The 17,392-nt window shown below is 44.5% G+C and overlaps 1 protein-coding gene and 1 pseudogene across 6 annotated transcripts in view; one reads left to right on the top strand and one right to left on the bottom strand.

The window, feature by feature from the left end:
- The window catches only part of LOC105476724 (TATA-box binding protein associated factor 1), a 98,654-nt gene that overhangs the window by 43,156 nt on the left and 38,106 nt on the right, over window positions 1-17,392 (top strand). For all 6 annotated transcript variants that reach the window (XM_071088399.1, XM_071088398.1, XM_071088401.1 and 3 more), the window contains 4 exons: window positions 11,315-11,382; window positions 13,036-13,158; window positions 13,884-13,976; window positions 14,058-14,142. In XM_071088399.1, coding sequence (XP_070944500.1) covers window positions 11,315-11,382; window positions 13,036-13,158; window positions 13,884-13,976; window positions 14,058-14,142 — 369 coding nt within the window. The remainder of the gene's footprint in view (window positions 1-11,314; window positions 11,383-13,035; window positions 13,159-13,883; window positions 13,977-14,057; window positions 14,143-17,392) is intronic.
- On the bottom strand, window positions 10,069-10,605 carry LOC105476643 (polyadenylate-binding protein 2 pseudogene; annotated as a pseudogene).

Here is a 17,392-nt window from a genome sequence, read left to right as displayed (position 1 = left end):
TAGACAAGTTATTTAACTTCTCATACCCTCCTCAGTTTTCTCATCTGTAAACATGGGATAGTACTATGTGAATTTTAAAACCTTTCAGAAGCAGGCCCAACCCATTTATCTACTTTCCATCTCCAATGACTGGCTCCCATACCCACTATCAACCCCTGCCACACTCAGCATTATATTTCACAAAATATCCCCTGTCATTTCTTCATGACTTTGCAGTCTTTGCTCTCTCTCTGGGATGCCTTTCTTTCCTATATTTCTGGGCCAACTTATATTACCTCTTTTTATTTTATTTCTTTTGAGATGGAGTCTTGCTCTGTCGCCCAGGCTGGAGTGCAGTGGCGCCATCTCGGCTCACTGCAACCTTCGCCTCCTGAGTTCCAGCGGTTCTCCTGCCTCAGCCTCCCGAGTGGCAGGGATCACAGGCGCCCACCACCACACGTGGCTAATTTTTGTATTTTTAGTAGGGACGGGGTTTCTCCATGTTGGCCAGGCTGGTCTTGAACTCCTGACCCCGTGATCTGCCCTCAGCCTCCCAAAGTGCTAGGATTACAGGCATGAACCACCGCACCCGGCCCATGATTTTCTTTATTTCACCTTAAGAAATCTTTAAAATGGGTACTGTTATAACCCTCATTTTCCAGATGAACATGCAGGCCTATAGTGTTTAAATAGCTTTAAAAAATGTTTTTTTAATGATGAGGTGATGGGTTGATGTGTGCAGCAAACCACCATGGCACACGTTTACCTATGTAACAAATCTGCACATCCTGCACATGTATTAAAAAAAAAGAAAAAAGGCCGGGCGCGGTGGCTCAAGCCTGTAATCCCAGCACTTTGGGAGGCCGAGACGGGCGGATCACGAGGTCAGGAGATCGAGACCATCCTGGCTAACACAGTGAAACCCCGTCTCTACTAAAAATACAAAAACTTAGCCGGGCGAGGTGGCAGGCGCCTGTAGTCCCAGCTACTCGGGAAGCTGAGGCAGGAGAATGGTGTGAACCCGGGAGGCGGAGCTTGCAGTGAGCTGAGATCCGGCCACTGCACTCCAGCCTGGGTGACAGAGTGAGACTCTGTCTCAAAAAAAAAAAAAAAAAGAAAAAAAAGGAGGAAGATTACTTTACCTTTAGGGGCACTTCTAACCTACATATGTGATTTTCTTTTTTTGGAGATGGAGTCTCGCTGTGTCGCCCAGGCTGGAGTGCAGTGATGCGACCTTGGTTCACTGCAGTCTCTGCCTCCTGTGTTCAAGTGATTCTCCTGCGTCAGCCTCCTGAGTAGCTGGGATTACAGGCATGCGCTACCATGCTGGGCTAATTTTTTTATTTTTAGTGGAGATGAAGTTTTGCCATGTTGGCCAAGCTGGTCTCGAACTCCTGACTTCAGGTGATCTGCCCTCCTCGGCATCCCAAAGTACTGGGATTACAGGCGTGAGCCACCGTGTCCAGCTGATTTTCTCTTTTGATAGTCTCTGTCACCCAGGCTGGAGGAGTGTGGTGGTATGATCTTGGCTCACTGCAACTTCCTCCCCCTCTGGGGTTCAAGCGATTCTCCTGCCTCAGCCTCCTGAGTAGCTGGAACTACAGCTGTGCCCCACCATGCCCGGCTAATTTTTCTATTTTTAGTAGAGACAGGGTTTCACTATGTTGACCAGGCTGGTCTTGAACTCCTGGCCTCAAGTGATTCACTGACCTTGGCCTTCCGAAGTGCTGGGATTACAGGCAAGAGCCACCACTAGACTTAGGCATGAGAATCACTTGAATCTGGGAGGTGGAGGTTGCAGTGAACCAAGATCGCACGACGGCACTCCAGCCTGTGTGAGAGAGTAAGACTCTGTCTCAAAAAAAAGAAAAATGACAGAGTAGAGATGTTAATCCAGTTATATCTAATGTCAGAGCCTGTACTCTTAACCACCATGCTCCATATACCCTTCTCCACTTTTTCACTTGCTGTTTACGCCTCACAACCCTGCACTTGTCTTCTGCTGAAGTACCAGCTACATCCTAATTGCTGGATCCACTGGCCACATTTCAGAAATAACCTTTTATTTAAACACCTTTATTGAAATATAATTCACATACTATGCAATTTATCCATTTAAAGTGGTCAGTTTTTTTTGTTTGTTTGTTTGAGATGATGTTTTGCTTTTGTTGCCCAGGCTGGAGTGCAATAGCGCGATCTCGGCTCACTGCAACCTCTGCCTCCTGGATTCAGGCGATTCTCTTGCCTTAGCCTTGCAAGTACCTGGGATTATAGGCATGCGCCACCACTCCTGGCTAATTTTTTTTTTTTTTTTTTTTTTTTTTTTTTGAGACGGAGTCTCGCTGTGTCGCCCAGGCTGGAGTGCAGTGGCCGGATCTCAGCTCACTGCAAGCTCTGCCTCCCGGGTTTTTACGCCATTCTCCTGCCTCAGCCTCCCGAGTAGCCGGGACTACAGGCGCCCGCCACCTCGCCCGGCTAGTTTTTTGTATTTTTTAGTAGAGACGGGGTTTCACCGTGTTAGCCAGGATGTTCTCGAACTCCTGACCTCGTGATCCGCCCGTCTCGGCCTCCCAAAGTGCTGGGATTACAGGCTTGAGCCACCGCGCCCGACCTTCCTGGCTAATTTTGTATTTTTAGTAGAGATGGGGTTTCTCCATGTTGGTTAGGCTGATCTTGAACTCCCAACCTCAAGTGATCTGCCTGCCTCGGCCTCCCAAAGTGCTGGGATTAAATCAGGCATCAGCCACCACGCCTGGTTGGCTAAAGTGATCAGTTTTAACATGTCATCCATATTGTAACATGTATTGGGCCGGGCGCGGTGGCTCACGCCTGTAATCCCAGCACTTTGGGAGGCCGAGATGGGCGGATCACGAGGTCAGGAGATCGAGACCATCCTGGCTAGCACGGTGAAACCCCATCTCTACTAAAAAATACAAAAAACTAGCCGGGTGAGGTGGCGGGCGCCTGTAGTCCCAGCTACTCGGGAGGCTGAGGCAGGAGAATGGCATAAACCTGGGAGGCGGAGTTTGCAGTGAGCTGAGATCCGGCCACTGCACTCCAGCCTGGGCGACAGAGCGAGACTCCGTCTCAAAAAAAAAAAAAAAAAAAAAAACATGTATCAGTACTTCATTCCTGTTTTTTTTGAGACAGGGTCTCACTGTGTTGTCCAGGCTGGAGTGCAGTGGCGCAGTCACAGCTCACTGCAGCCTCACCCTCCCAGGCTCAAGGAATCCTCCCATCTTAGCATCTCAAGTAGCTGGAACCACATGTGCATGCCACCATGCCTAGCTAATTTTTTATTTTGTAGAAACAGAGTCTCACTATGTTACCCAGACTGGCCTCAAACTCCTGGGCTCAAGCAATCTTCCTGACTTGGCCTCCCAAAGTGCTGGGATTACAAGCATGAGCCATTGTGCCCAACCTCATTTTTTTTTTTTTTTTATCATGTAATACTCCATTGTATGGATGCCCCACATTTTGTTTGTCAATTGATGGACATTTAGATTGTAATTTTGGCTGATGCAAATAATGCATCTGTGAACATTTTGTGAACATTCTTGTACAAACTTTTGTGTGGACATTTGCTTTTTTTTTTTTTTTTTTTTTTTTGGAGACAGAGTCTTCCTGTGTCGCCCAGGCTGGAGTGCAGTGGCACGATCTCTGCTCACTGCAACCTCCGCCTCCTGGGTTCAAGTGATTCTCCTGCCTCAGCCTGCCAAATAGCGAGGACTATAGGCGCGTGCCACTATGGCTGGCTGATTTTTTGTATTTTTAGTAGAGACAGGGTTTCACTGTTGGTCTTGATCTCCAGGCCTCGTGATCCACCCGCTTCGGCCTCCCAAAGTGCTGGGATTACAGGCGTGAACCACCGCGCCCGGCCAACATTTGCTTTTTTTAATTTTAATTTTTTTTATTTCTTGGGCAAGTAAGAAAGGGACACTTGTTTTTATTTCTCTTGGGTATATAAAGATTGAGCATCCCAAATCCAAAAACTTGAAATGCTCCAAAATTTTAAACTTTTTGAATGCCTGCTTGATGCTCTAAGGAAATGCTCACTGGAACATTTGGATTTCTGATTTTCGGATTAGGGATGTTCACATATTTGCAGATATTCCAAAATATTTCAGATTCTTAAAAAACCTGAAATCTGAAACACCTGTGTTCCCAAGCATTTCAGATAAGGAATACTCAGTCTGTACCTAGGAGCCGAATTGCTGAGTCCACATGGTAACTCATATGTTTAACTAACTTTTTGTGGAACCTCCAAACTGTTTCCCAGAGCAACTGCACCATTTTGTAATCCCAGCTGCAAAGGGTTGTATAAGTCAAGAGTTCTTACCCTGGAGTCTGTGGACTACTAGAGGATGGGCTTCAGTAGGTCCTAGAAGCCTCTTCTGAAGTTGTGTACAATACTATGTATATGTGCATAACTGAATTTTTCTGGAAAGAAGATCCAGAGCTGTCACCAGTATCTCACAAAAGGCTTTTTAATCTTTTGGTGAGCTCAAAAAGATTAAAAACCATTCATACACATAGGTATTTGTGTTACACTGTTGTCATAAGGTCTGGATCTACTGTATCAAAGGTGCTAAAATATTATGGGTGCTCAATAAATGGTTAGTCATTTTTTTAAAATTATCATAGAAGGTTTCCAGGGTTGAATCAAGAAACATGGCTCTCACTTTGGGTCTCTGGCTATAGAGCAGCAGAGGAACCTCCATTCCTGAAAAACAGAGACATCACAAAACTGGAGAGAAAGGCAGACAAAGTCACACTCAGCTAGAGAAATGGTTAAGAGGACTGGGTACGGTGGCTCACGCCTGTATTCCCAGCACTTTAGGAGGCCGAGGTGAGTAGATCACCTGCGGTCAGGAGTTCGAGGCCAGCCTGGCCAACATGGCAAAACCCCATCTCTACTAAAAATACAAAAATTAGCCAGACGTGGTGGCACACATCTGTAATTCCAGCTACTCAGGAGGCTGAGGCAGGAGAATTGCTTGAGCCCAGGAGGCAGAGGTTGCATTGAGCCAGGGTCATGCCATTGCATTCCAGCCTGGACAACAGAGCAAGACTCTTGTCTCAAAAAAGAAAAAAAAGAAAGAAAAAGAGGAATGGTTAAGAGTCTAGTCTCTGAGGTCAGGAGGCAAAACCCATTTCTCCCTCTAATCTTTGTGAACTTGTCGTTTGTTTTTTGTTTTGTTTTTTTTTTTGGCAGAGTCTTGCTCTGTCACCCAGGCTGGAGTGTGCAGTGGTGCATCTCAGCTCACTGCAACGTCTGCCTCCTGGGTTCAAACGATTTTTGTGCCTCAGCCTCCCGAGTAGCCGGGATTACAGGCGTGCGCCACCACGCCCAGCTAATTTTTGCGTTTTTAGTAGAGACAGGGTTTCACCATATTGACCAGGCTGGTCTTGAACTCCTGGCCTCAAGTGATCCACCTGCCTCTGCCTCTCAAAGTGCTGGGATTACAGGCGTGAGCCACAGCTCCTGGCCAGAAAAAATGTTTAACCTCAGGGTTAAATGAAAGAAGGCATGCATAGTACTTATTAGTCCTTCTCACATAGACAGTACTCATTAAGTGATAGAAGCTACTATGTCTTCTTAATAATTCTAGTATTCTGCTGGAGAAGGCAAAAATTCTGTAATATGGTTATAATGCTAGATAAACCAGGGGTCTCATCCCCTTCAACCTTATGTGAGTAAAACTACAGGTCTTAATGCCACCACACTCATCCATTTCTTCATGAATCAGTATTTCCGAGTAAATGATATGGCAGAGATGCTCTCCAAGAAGCTTGTTTATTATGAGTTCCTATATTTATACCCTCATATTAATACCCCATCAATGCCTTGCCCTCAATTTAGGTCCCGAAGTACTCCACTTTCTGTAGGTTCTTAATTACTGCCCTAATTTCAGACCTAATTCTTATAGCAGTATCTTCTTTAAGTGTCAGAGCACAGAGGAAAGGGCATTAAATAATCATATATATTTGGTTACAGAAAAAAAAATTGAGAATGAATTTATTTCTCACCTTAAGGATTTGGGGAAATAGATACATCCCCCATCCTGTTGTCTCATTAGCTAAGGTCCATATTAGGCCCATATCATAGGCAAAAACAAAATAAACGCAACACCTCATTTTGGTCAGAATAAAGAAAAGTGAGCTGGGCGTGGTGGCTCATGCCTGTAACCCCAGCATTTTGGGAGGCTGAGGGGGGAAGGTTGCTTGAGCTCAGAAGTTTGAGGCCAGCCTGGGCAACATAGACTTCGTCTTACTAAAAATAAAAAAAATTAGCCAGGCATGGTGGCATGTACCTGTAGTCCCAGCTACTTGGGATGCTGAGGTGAGAGGATTCCTTGAGCCTGGGAGATCGAGGCTGCAGTGAGCTATGATCACACCACTGGACTCCAGCCTGGGTGACAGATGGAGACCCTGTCTCAAAAAGAAAAAAAAAAAAGGAAAAAGAAAAGTGGCTTTCAGAGTGTGCTTTCCACAAGCCCACTAGGGGTTGCTCTCTGCCCACACAGAGCCAATTCTGAGTGGTGAGGCCTCCCACCTAGAAGTCGTCTTTAGCACAGGTTCCACAGCTAAAATAAGCCCAGAGCATAATTTAACTCTGGTGGGAAACCACCCCAGGGTATTCACTGACCATCAGCCCGTTCTTTTTCCATCCAGGAATAGGCATAAGGATCAAACACACAAGGTCGATACAAAAGGGGCACAGTCATCACCACCTTCCTCGAGAATAGCCTTCTTTGACTTTCCTGATCTGGATAAATTTATTTCCCCTCTGAATTCGTACAACAATTACTGCCTGTGCAACTCATTTTCCCAGCTTCCTCTAGGTATCATCCAGTGTCCAACACCTCTGCTTAAAGTGACTGCTTTCAGAACAGCAGTGCAACTTAGGCAGTTGCTGAACCAGAGTGAAACTCTTAGAGACAGGCTGGGCACAGTGGCTCACGCCTGTAATCCCAGCACTTTGGGAAGCTGAGGAGGGCAGATTGCTTGGAGTCAGGAGTTCAAGACCAGCCTGGCCAACACTCCAACCTGAGCGACAGAGCGAGACCCTGTCTCAAATAAATAAATAAATAAATAAATAAAACAAAATTCATATTGAAACTTAATGCCCAAATGTGGCACTATTGAGAGGTGGGGTTTTCAAGAGGTGACTGGATCTGGAGGACCCTGTCCTCATGAATGGATTAATAGATTAATGGGTTAATATGGGAGTGGAACTAGTGGCTTCATAAGAAGACGAAAAGGGACCTGAGCAAGCACCGCGGGATTCCCTGAGCCACTTTGGTATTCTGCAGAGTTTCCATTAGCAAAAAGACTCTTACTAATTGAGGCCCCTTGACCCTGGACTGCTCAGCCTCCATAATTGTAAGAAATTTATTTATTTATTTTTTTTTTGAGACGGTCTCACTCTGTTGCCCAGGCTGGAGTACAGTGGCATAATCACAGCATAATGCAGTCTCAATATCCTTAGGCTCGATGATTCTCCCACCTCAGCCTCCCAAGTAGCTGGGACCACAGGTGTGCTTCAGTGCGCCCAGCTAATTTTTGTATTTTTTTTTTCTTGTAGAGATAGGGTTTCGTCACATTCGAACTCCTGGGCTCAAGCGATCTGTCCACCTCAGCATCCCAAAGTGCTGGGATTGTAGGTGTGAGCCACCACCCCCGGCCCCAGTAAGCAGATTCAATTGTTGTAAAACAGCTTATAGCATACTGTGTTGTGCTGTCTGCAGTAAATGCATTTATGATGTTTTCCACTGATTATGTGTTTATTGGGATGTAACCCTATCATAAGTCAAGGAGCATCTGTATCTCATATGTAGCTCCTCCATAATTTATGGCAACCAATATATTTCTCTATTTATACGAATACTCTAGTTTTTTAAAAATTATTACGGAAATTGGTAGACACATTCAGAAGTAAAAGAGGAAATAAACTTCAGTGCTATTCACTCAGTTCAACACTTTGTTAGCATGTGGTCAATCTAGTATATATTTTCAGCTTTTGTATCATTTCATCCATAAATACTTAAAGCATTTATTCTCTGTCTTGCAATAATTTATTTTCAAGTCATTTCTTTGACTAGACCAGCAACTATCTTTATTTTATTTTTTTGTTCTATTTTTTGAGATGGGATCTCACTCTGTCACCTAGGCTGCAGTGCGGTGGCACAGCCTTGGCTTACTGCAGCCTTGACCTCCTGGGCTGAAGCAATCCTCCTTTCTCAGCCTACCGAGTAGCTGGGACTACAGGTACATGCCATCACGGCCAGCTAATTTTTGATTTTTTTTTTTTTTGTAGAGGTGAGGTCTTGCTATGTTGCCCAGGCTGGTCTCAAACTCCTAGGCTGAAACAATCCTCCTGCTCAGTCTCACAGAGTGTTGGGATTACAGGCATGAGCCACTGTGCCTGGCCTAAACCAGTAAGTCTCATAGGCAGGAAGTCTGTCTTATTTTTCCTTATATTCCCATCATTGAACACATTGTACATAGTCATTAAACATTTATTAAATGAATAAACAAGTGAATGCTGAATTAAATAGTAAGTGAGAAGGGAACTGACATTTAGGCTCTGGGGAGCACTAACAAAAGGATAGACAGAGGAATACAATCTAGCAAAGGATATGTAAAAGAAGTAATTGGAGTTACTAGCTAAATGAAAATATTTTAGCTTCTTTATGATGAGCTTAAATTAGGGCATTCATAAGCAGGGAGTGTAGGAGATAGGTCAGATAGTTCAAGGATTTTCTGAAGCTTCTGATAGGGGTCAGTGTGGAGATTCGTGTATTTTTTTTTTTTTTTTTTTTGAGGCGGAGTTTCACTGTTGTTGCCCAGGCTGGAGTGCAATGGCACAATCTTGGCTCACGCAACCTCCACCTCCTGGGTTCAAGCAATTCTCCTGCCTCAGCCTCCCGAGCAGTTGGGATTACAGGCGCCCGCCACCGTACCTGGCTAATTTTGTATTTTTAGTAGAGACGGGGTTTCTCTATGTTGGTCAGGCTGGCCTTGAGCTCTCAACCTCAGGCCCTGCTTGGGCCTCCCAAAGTGCTGGGATTACAGGCCTGAGCCACCGCGCCCAGCCCAGAGATTATTTTTTAACAGAGGCTTTGGATTAACCCAATGTTATTAGAACATTACAAACCATAAATTCTACAAACAAAAATTGCAATCACAAATTGTATGTGCTAAGTGTGGGAAAATTACAAGTTACCCATTGGTTTCTTTAGGCATTCTTTTTTTTTTTTTTTTTAGTTTTCAAAAACAACTTTATTCATGACACATATTTTTAAAAAAATTCCCACCCCTGGAAATGAGCTAAAAAAACCAAAATACACTTTTCACCTCCCTGTTCCCACTTCTCATTCCCTAAGGAAAAAAAAAAAAAACTGAAAAACAAAACACTCCTAAACCTCCCAAAACAAGGTAGTGCATTTCCCCAGGGGGAAGGGGAATTTACACTGGAACCACTGGGAGCTGAATGGAGATCTTCCGGCTACAGAAACCTGCAAAGAAAGACACTCAAAACAGAAAAAGAAGCACAAAAGGAAACAAAATAGATCACCAGGCAATCTGGAGGGGCAGGGAGCCGGAGAAGAGGGCTGGGGTGGGTGGTAGACTTGACTGGACAGGAGCAGGCAGGACGGGACTGTGAAAGGTGAGGAGAAGATGGAGGGAAGGTAACAAGCAGAACAGTTTGGTGTCCTTCCAGAGCCCTGGGTAAAAAAAAAAAAAAACCTCCTACCACCCACACTCACCTACCCTTGAGCAGCACCCAAGGGGGTGAAATGGTGCAGGGAAACATGGGGAGCAGCTTATGCAGTTGAGACGTGTCCATGGCGAATCCCCAGAGTGAATAAGCAGCCTCCTGCCCTACTCCCTGGGCCTTCCCCTACTCCCCAAAGCAGGTCCCTCCTCAGCTGTTAGTTATGGGATTTTCCCCCCTTCCGCAGTATATCTTTTTTTAAAAAAATGTTTTTTTTTCCCATCAGGGTCATCTTCTGTTTTTTTTTTTTAATTCTTTTTTTTCCCCTCCTTTCCTCTTTTTTTCTTCTCTCTTCTCCTAATACTTTTTTAGTAAGGGGAATACCATGATGTTGCTCTAGCCCGGCCCCTGTAGACTCGACCCTGGGGCCTGCTGTTAAAACCACTGTAGAATCGAGAGAGGTAACTGTTATAGTTGGTGGTCTGGGCGCCGTAGCGGGCTCGTGGGAAACCCCGGTCTGTTGTGTTGATTCCTGGTCTGTTGGTTCGTTTTGGGATCACCTTGATTTGCGTTCCTCTAAATAGGGACTCATCTGAGACCAAGGAAGTCCTCACTGATTCTTTGTCTGAGAACTCTGTATATGCAAACCCTTTGGGATGGCCACTAAATTTGTCACAGAGTATGGTGACACGGTTGACTGAATCACAGCCATGAAAGTGAGCGTCCAGCTCTTCTGCTGTTGCACCATAGTCCACATTGCCAACATAGATGGAACGGGCATCAGCCTCCATCTTCTCTTCAATGACATGATCACTAGGCCAGCATTGCCTAGAGGTGGACTCGTATTCATCTGCTTCTCTACCTCTGTTCTGTAGCTCCTTTAGCTTCTCAGCTTCTTCTTCCATCTCCCTGACTCGAGTTTTGATAGTTTCCAGTTCCTGGTCCTCAATGGCACCGTACCCCGGGTCACCCTCGACCAGTCCCAGCTCCTCCTCCTCCTCCTCTTGGCTGCCAGGGGCTCCCGAACCAGGCCCAGGGCCCGGAGCTCCCGCGGGAGTGGGGGTGTCAGGCTGGGGCGGCTCCTCTTCGGGCTTGGGCTCTGGCTTGGGGTCCAGCAGCAGCTCCTCAGGCTCCAGTTCCTCAGACTCCAGGCCATTCCCGTAGTCCCCTGTGCCCCCCGGGGTCCCCTCCCCGGCCTCCCCACCGGCCCTGGGCACAAGATGGCACCGCCGCCCTGGCCTGGGGCCCCGACCGTCCGCAGCCCCCGCCATCCGCAGCCCCTGCCGCCTGCTCACTCTTCAGGCATTTTTAAATAATTGCTCCCCTTCCATAGTATTATGTTCAAGGTATTAAAGGCAGCAGTAGTACTACTGTGTGTAGATATACACAAATTAAGGAAAGAGTTAAAATTAGTTTATTCATTCATATTGTGTACCTGCTATGTTTTAGGCACTGAAAAATGGATATAAGTCTGGTATATTTGTCTAACCCATCAGTTAGCCTGGTGCCTGACACATATTAGGTTCTTAAGCAAGTGCATTAAGAGGATAAAGAAGTGTTGGCAGATTTTGCCTTCCATTTTTAATGGTTTCATCTCTTACTGTTCCTCTACAGGGCCAAAGCACTCATTGACTCAGATCTCTCAATCCATGCTGGATCTCTGTGATGAAAAACTCAAAGAGGTAAGACAGAGTGAGAGAAAGGCAGTGGAATTTGAAGGAGGGGGGTATATCAGGGTTTAGGAAGTAGGGAATTTAACAGAAGGAAAAATACATGTGGGAGTAGCAGATATTTAGTATATGTGAAGGCTGGAAGGGACTTTAGAACTCATAGGCCAGTCCCTTTTGTAGATGGAAAAACTGGGCCCATAACTCATTAGAAAAGGCAAAGGAAAGTGAGTTTCCAGGAAGTCAGCTGTAGCTGAGAGACTAGTCAATGTTTTAGGAAGGAGGAATTTTAATTTTTTCTTTGTATTTTTAACCAACTAAGCAGCAAGTGCTAGAAGTTTAATTTTTAAATGATAATCTATCTATATTACCTCTTCTTACCAAAAACATTTAATGGTACTTTATAAACCTACAAAAGTGTAAGTATGAAGTAGACATTTCACAAAAGAGGATAGCTAGCCAGTAAACATGGAAAGATTCTCAACTTGACGGATTATTGAGGAGATGCAAATTTAAACCACGATGTCACTACATACCCACTGGAAAGGCTAAAATTAAAAAGACTGACAATACTAAGTGTTGATGAGGATTTGGAGCAATAGGAATACAAACTTTTTCCTACTAGAGTCTAAAATAAATTTATTGGGTTACGTCCCATTATACAAAAGTCACTAATCAGTAATAATGTTTAGTGTTGTTCAGCAGTAGTTTTATACCAAAAACAGAGAGCATGATCTTAAAGCCTAAATTGCTAAAGATGTTTTTTTTGTGTGTGTGGCAGCTATGATGTTGACACTCAGGGAAGTATAAATTTTGGTGAACCAGAAGAATAGAATGTAGAGTACCTAAAGAAGTTGTTGACGTATCCATTTTGACCGTTTTACTGGAATATCTGTTTTTTTTTTTTGAGACAGGGTCTCGTTCTGTCACCCGGGCTGGAGTGCAGTGGGATGATCTTGGCTCACTGCAACCTCCGCCTCCTGGGTTCAAGTGATTCTTGTGCCTTGGCCTCCTGAGTAGCTGGGACCACAGGTGTGTGCCACCACGCCCAGCCAATTTTTTTTTTTTTTAATTCTTAGTAGAGATGGGGTTTTGCCATGTTGACCAGGCTGGTCTCAAGCTCCTGGCCTCATGTGATCCACCTGCTCGGCCTCCCAGATTGCTGGGATTACAGGTGTGAGCCACTGTGCCCAGCCTGGAATATCATTTATCTTGACTTTTTGTCATTCCGTAGACAATTCAAAGTTACACTTTCTGGGGCAAGGGTCATAGATAGCTAGCTGAACCTTAAATTATCCTTAATTTTTTTTTTTTGAGATGGAGCCTCGCTCTGTCACCCAGCCTGGAGTGCAGTGGTACGATCTTGGCTCACTGCAGGCTCCACCTCCCAGATTCATGCCATTCTTCTGCCTCAGCCTCCCGAGTAGCTGGGACTACAGGCGCCCGCCAACATGCCTGGCTAGTTTTTTTTGTATTTTTAATAGAGATGGGGTTTAACCGTGTTAGCCAGGATGGTCTCGATCTCTTGACCTTGTGATCCACTCGCCTCAGCCTCCCAAAGTGCTGGGATTACAGGCATGAGCCACCACGCCCAGCAAATTATCCTTAATTTTTCTGTGGTGATCACACATTAGGGAAACTTCTGTCTTGGCTTTGCTTTAATTTCAGAAAGAAGACAAATTAGCTCGCTTAGAGAAAGCTATCAACCCCTTGCTGGATGATGATGACCAAGTGGCCTTTTCTTTCATTCTGGACAACATAGTCACCCAGAAAATGATGGCAGTTCCAGATGTAAGCTGTCTCTGTGCTAAATATTGTGAGGATCGTGCAGGGGAAAGGAAAAATGTATAGGGTGTACGTGTGTGTATTTTGGAGAGTCTAAGTGGGTATGTCAGTTGTGACTGGTATGTGATTTTAAATATTGACCTTTTTGCTGTATGGGTACATTATCTTTTTTTTAAAGAGTACATTATCATTGAAGTCAAAGAGGCCAGGAATCTTTGGATGTAGGGAGGTTTTTGCTTCCTGTTGCTGACATTCAGTATATGAATGCTCCTGAGTAGCCCTATAGAGAGAGGGTGCTAGCGAATGTGAGGCTTTTGATTTAAAGGTACTTCTAAGCAAATGATACTTTGATAATTAGACACCGTTGGTTGTCTTTTATTTCGTTTTTATATTGTTATGGTGATCCTCCCTAGGAATTCTCAACAGTTTCCTTTTGCACTATAGGAATGTGTTCTACGTGTGTAATGCTATAAAACTTCCGGATGGGACTAGGGAAGAAGAAATTTTAATTATGACTATAGAGCAAGTGTTTTTACCCTATCATGGCATAGAAATCCTTAAAGGAATCTGTGAACCCCTTACATTATATACAGAAGTTTTGTATGATTATGTGTTTTTCTAGGGAAAGGGTCCATAGCTTTTTATAGGAATATTTGTAACCCAACAAAGGTGGTGAAATTCTGGTATGAAGAGTGATTTCCATTTAATTTCTTATGCTTTCTATTTACTAGTCTTGGCCATTTCATCACCCAGTTAATAAGAAATTTGTTCCAGATTATTACAAAGTGATTGTCAATCCAATGGATTTAGAGACCATACGTAAGGTGAGTGACTGATTTGATCTAAATGCCTTTTTGTAATCAAGTGACTGTGTGTATCTGAGTGCCTGATTCTTTTCATCACAGAACATCTCGAAGCACAAGTATCAGAGTCGGGAGAGCTTTCTAGATGATGTAAACCTTATTCTGGCCAACAGTGTTAAGTATAATGGTGGGTATTTCTCTTTATTTTCTTTCCATGAATCCATCCATCTTCTATCCATCTGACATTACTTAGCATTATTAAAAAAATTTTTTTTGAGGCAGGATCTTGCTCTCCTAACCAGGCTGGATGCTGTGATGTGATCATAGTTCACTGAACCAGGCACACGCCACTGCGCCAGGCTCTTTTTTTAGTAGAGACAGGGTTTTGCTGTTTTGCCCAGGCTGAGCTCAAGCAATCCTCCCACCTCGGCTTCGCAAAATGCTGGGATTACAGGCATGAGCCAACACTCCTAGCCAGCATTATTAAAATTTATGTGCATAAAGCAGCCTTGAGCAGTGATCACAGAATCAATTGAGTGACTTAGTCTTTTTATTTTTATTTTTTTGAGATGGAGTTTCACTCTTGTCGCCCAGGCTGGAGTACAGTGGCGCGATCTTGGCTCACTGCAACCTCCATCTCCCAGGTTCGAGCAATTTTCCTGCCTCAGCCTCCTGAGTAGCTGGGATTACAGGTGCCTACCACCACGCTCAGCTAATTTTTGTATTTTTAGTAGAAATGGGGTTTCACTGTGTTGGCCAGGCTCGTCTCGAACTCCTGACCTCAGGTGATCCATCTGCCTCAGCCTCCCAAAGTGCTGGGATTACAGGTGTGAGCCACACTCCTGGCCAGTCTTTTTTTTTTTTTTTTTTTTTAAAAGCAAGCATATATTTTAGTGTGTATGTTGTATAAAGATTGCTATTAGCCTTTAATGATGAAAAAGTAATATATGCTTACTTTTGAAATCTCGGAAGGCACAGAAAAATGAAGTGAGAATAAAAATCAAATGGATATTACTTTGGGCTCTGAGCCATCACTGCTTTTTCCTAGAATGTGAAAACTCACCTATGTCCCAGGCGCTTAGATGGAGCTTAGGGAAATGGGTAGCTATGGACCGTGGTGAGCTTCCTTGGTGCATGGAGTTTTTGCTCAGTACATGAGTTGATTGAATAACATATGCCAGGCTCTGTGCTAGCTGCTTAATCTACTGATAAGAGAGACAGTCACTGTCCTCAAGTAATTCACAATCCAGTTGGCAGAAAGAGACAATTAAAATGCAGCTTGGAACCAGGCATGGTGGCTCATGCCTGTAATCTCAACACTTTGGTAGGCGGAGGTGGGAGGATTGCTTGAGGCCAGGAGTTTGAGACCAGCCTGGGCACACATAGCAAGACCTTCCTTGTCTGTATAAAACACTTACAAACAAAAGCTTAGCTAGGTGTAGTGGTGAGTGCCTGAAGTCTTAGCTATTTGGGAGGCTAAGGCAGGAGGGTCACTTGAACTCAGGAGTTCAAGACTGCAGTGAGCTATGATCACGCCCCTGCACTACATCCTGGGTGACAGCAAGACCCTGTCTCTAAATAAATAAAATAAATAAGTAAAATGCAGCTTGACAAGGGCTATAATAGAAGTATGTGCAGAGTGCATCAGACGAGAGCAAGGAATATCTTAACTGAGAGGGAAGGCTTCATAAACAAGCTAATACAGTTTTTTTTTTTTTTGAGACGGAGTCTCGCTCTGTCACCCAGGCTGGAGTGTAGTGGCCGGATCTCAGCTCACTGCAAGCTCCGCCTCCCGGGTTCACGCCATTCTCCTGCCTCAGCCTCCCGAGTAGCTGGGACTACAGGCGCCTGCCACCTCGCCCGGCTAAGTTTTTGTATTTTTAGTAGAGACGGGGTTTCACTGTGTTAGCCAGGATGGTCTCGATCTCCTGACCTCGTGATCCGCCCATCTCGGCCTCCCAAAGTGCTGGGATTACAGGCTTGAGCCACCGCGCCCGGCCGCTAATACAGTTTTTAATGACAATTTTTAAACATTGAGTACTTATATGTGCTGGCACTGATAGATGTTATAAATATCAAATTATATATGGTTTCTGTTCCAAATTAGTTTAGTTTAGTTCGGGAAACAGAAAAGAAAAATTATAGTACTTAAATTTTATTGCTATAAGCATGCACAGAGTATCACAGGACAGTATATCTAAATTAGAGTGGGGCGGGGTGCGGTGGCTCACGCCTGTAATCCTAGCACCTTGGGAGGCCAAGGCGGGTGGATCACTTGAGCTCAGGAGTGCAAGACCAGCCTGGGCAACATAGTGAGACCACATTTCAAAAAAAAAAAAAAAAAGTGGGGTTAGAGGAAGCTTTCTGGAAGAGGATTTTCTTTTTTCTTTTTCTTTTTTGTAAATAGAGATGGGGATCTTGCTGTGTTGCCCAGTCTGGTCTGGAACTCCAGGACTCAAGCCATCCTCCTATCTTGGCCTCCCAAAGTGTTAGGATTACAGGCATGAGCCACCACACCCATCCAGAAGAGAGTTTTCTTAAGCTGAATTCTGAAAGATCAATGGTGTTTACTTGGCAAAGAATGTGGAGGAGAAAATGTTCTAGGTAGAGAGAACAGCAATATGTAAAGGCACAGAGGCCTGAAATTGCATGATAGGTTTAAGAAACAGGCCATGTGCGGTGACTCATGCCTATAATCCCAGCACTTTGGGAGGCCGAGGCGGTGGGATCCCCTGAGGTCGGGAGTTTGAGACCAGCCTGACCAACATGGAGAAACCCCGTCTCTACTAAAAATACAAAATTAGCTGGGCGTGGTGGCGCATGCCTGTCATCCCAGCTACTCGGGAGGCTGAGGCAGGAGAATCGCTTGAACCTGGGAGGCGGAGGTTGCAGGGAGCCGAGATGGCGCCATTGTACTCCAGTCTGGGCAACAAAAGTGAAACTCCGTCTCAAAAAAAGAAAAAAGAAACAAGGTGTTGGGGTTGCAGTTCAAGTGTACATATTGGTGAATAACTGTTTAGAGAGGCAGGCAAGAGTCAAATCATAGAGGATTTTGTGTGCTATACTTGAGTTTGTACTTGATCCTAAATAGGAAAACACTGAAGGAATGAAACAGGGAAACGATTTCTTATAATTCTTTAAACAAATAGAAGAGGGAGCTAAGGGCATATGAGAGAATTATCTAGCATACTGAGGTTCTCAACTAAGAATCCACATGATTATAAGACTTTTCTCCTGTAATTTTTAGCAGTACGTAGTATGACTGTTAAGTTTGTCAGAAGGGGCAGAGTATTGGAGAGAAAAGGTGAAGGATTGGTCAGTTGGAAAGACTGATGAAGAAATAGGCGTTCTGGGCAGAGAACACAATATTTAATATCATGGAAGAATGAAAGAACAGGGCAAGTTCAGGGAATTATATGTAACTAGGACATGCATAT

This window comes from Macaca nemestrina, chromosome X, assembly GCF_043159975.1.
Source record: "Macaca nemestrina isolate mMacNem1 chromosome X, mMacNem.hap1, whole genome shotgun sequence".
Classification (NCBI taxonomy): domain Eukaryota; kingdom Metazoa; phylum Chordata; class Mammalia; order Primates; family Cercopithecidae; genus Macaca; species Macaca nemestrina.
Note: the sequence above shows the minus strand (reverse complement) of the source record. Positions and strands in the feature narration are given on the sequence as shown.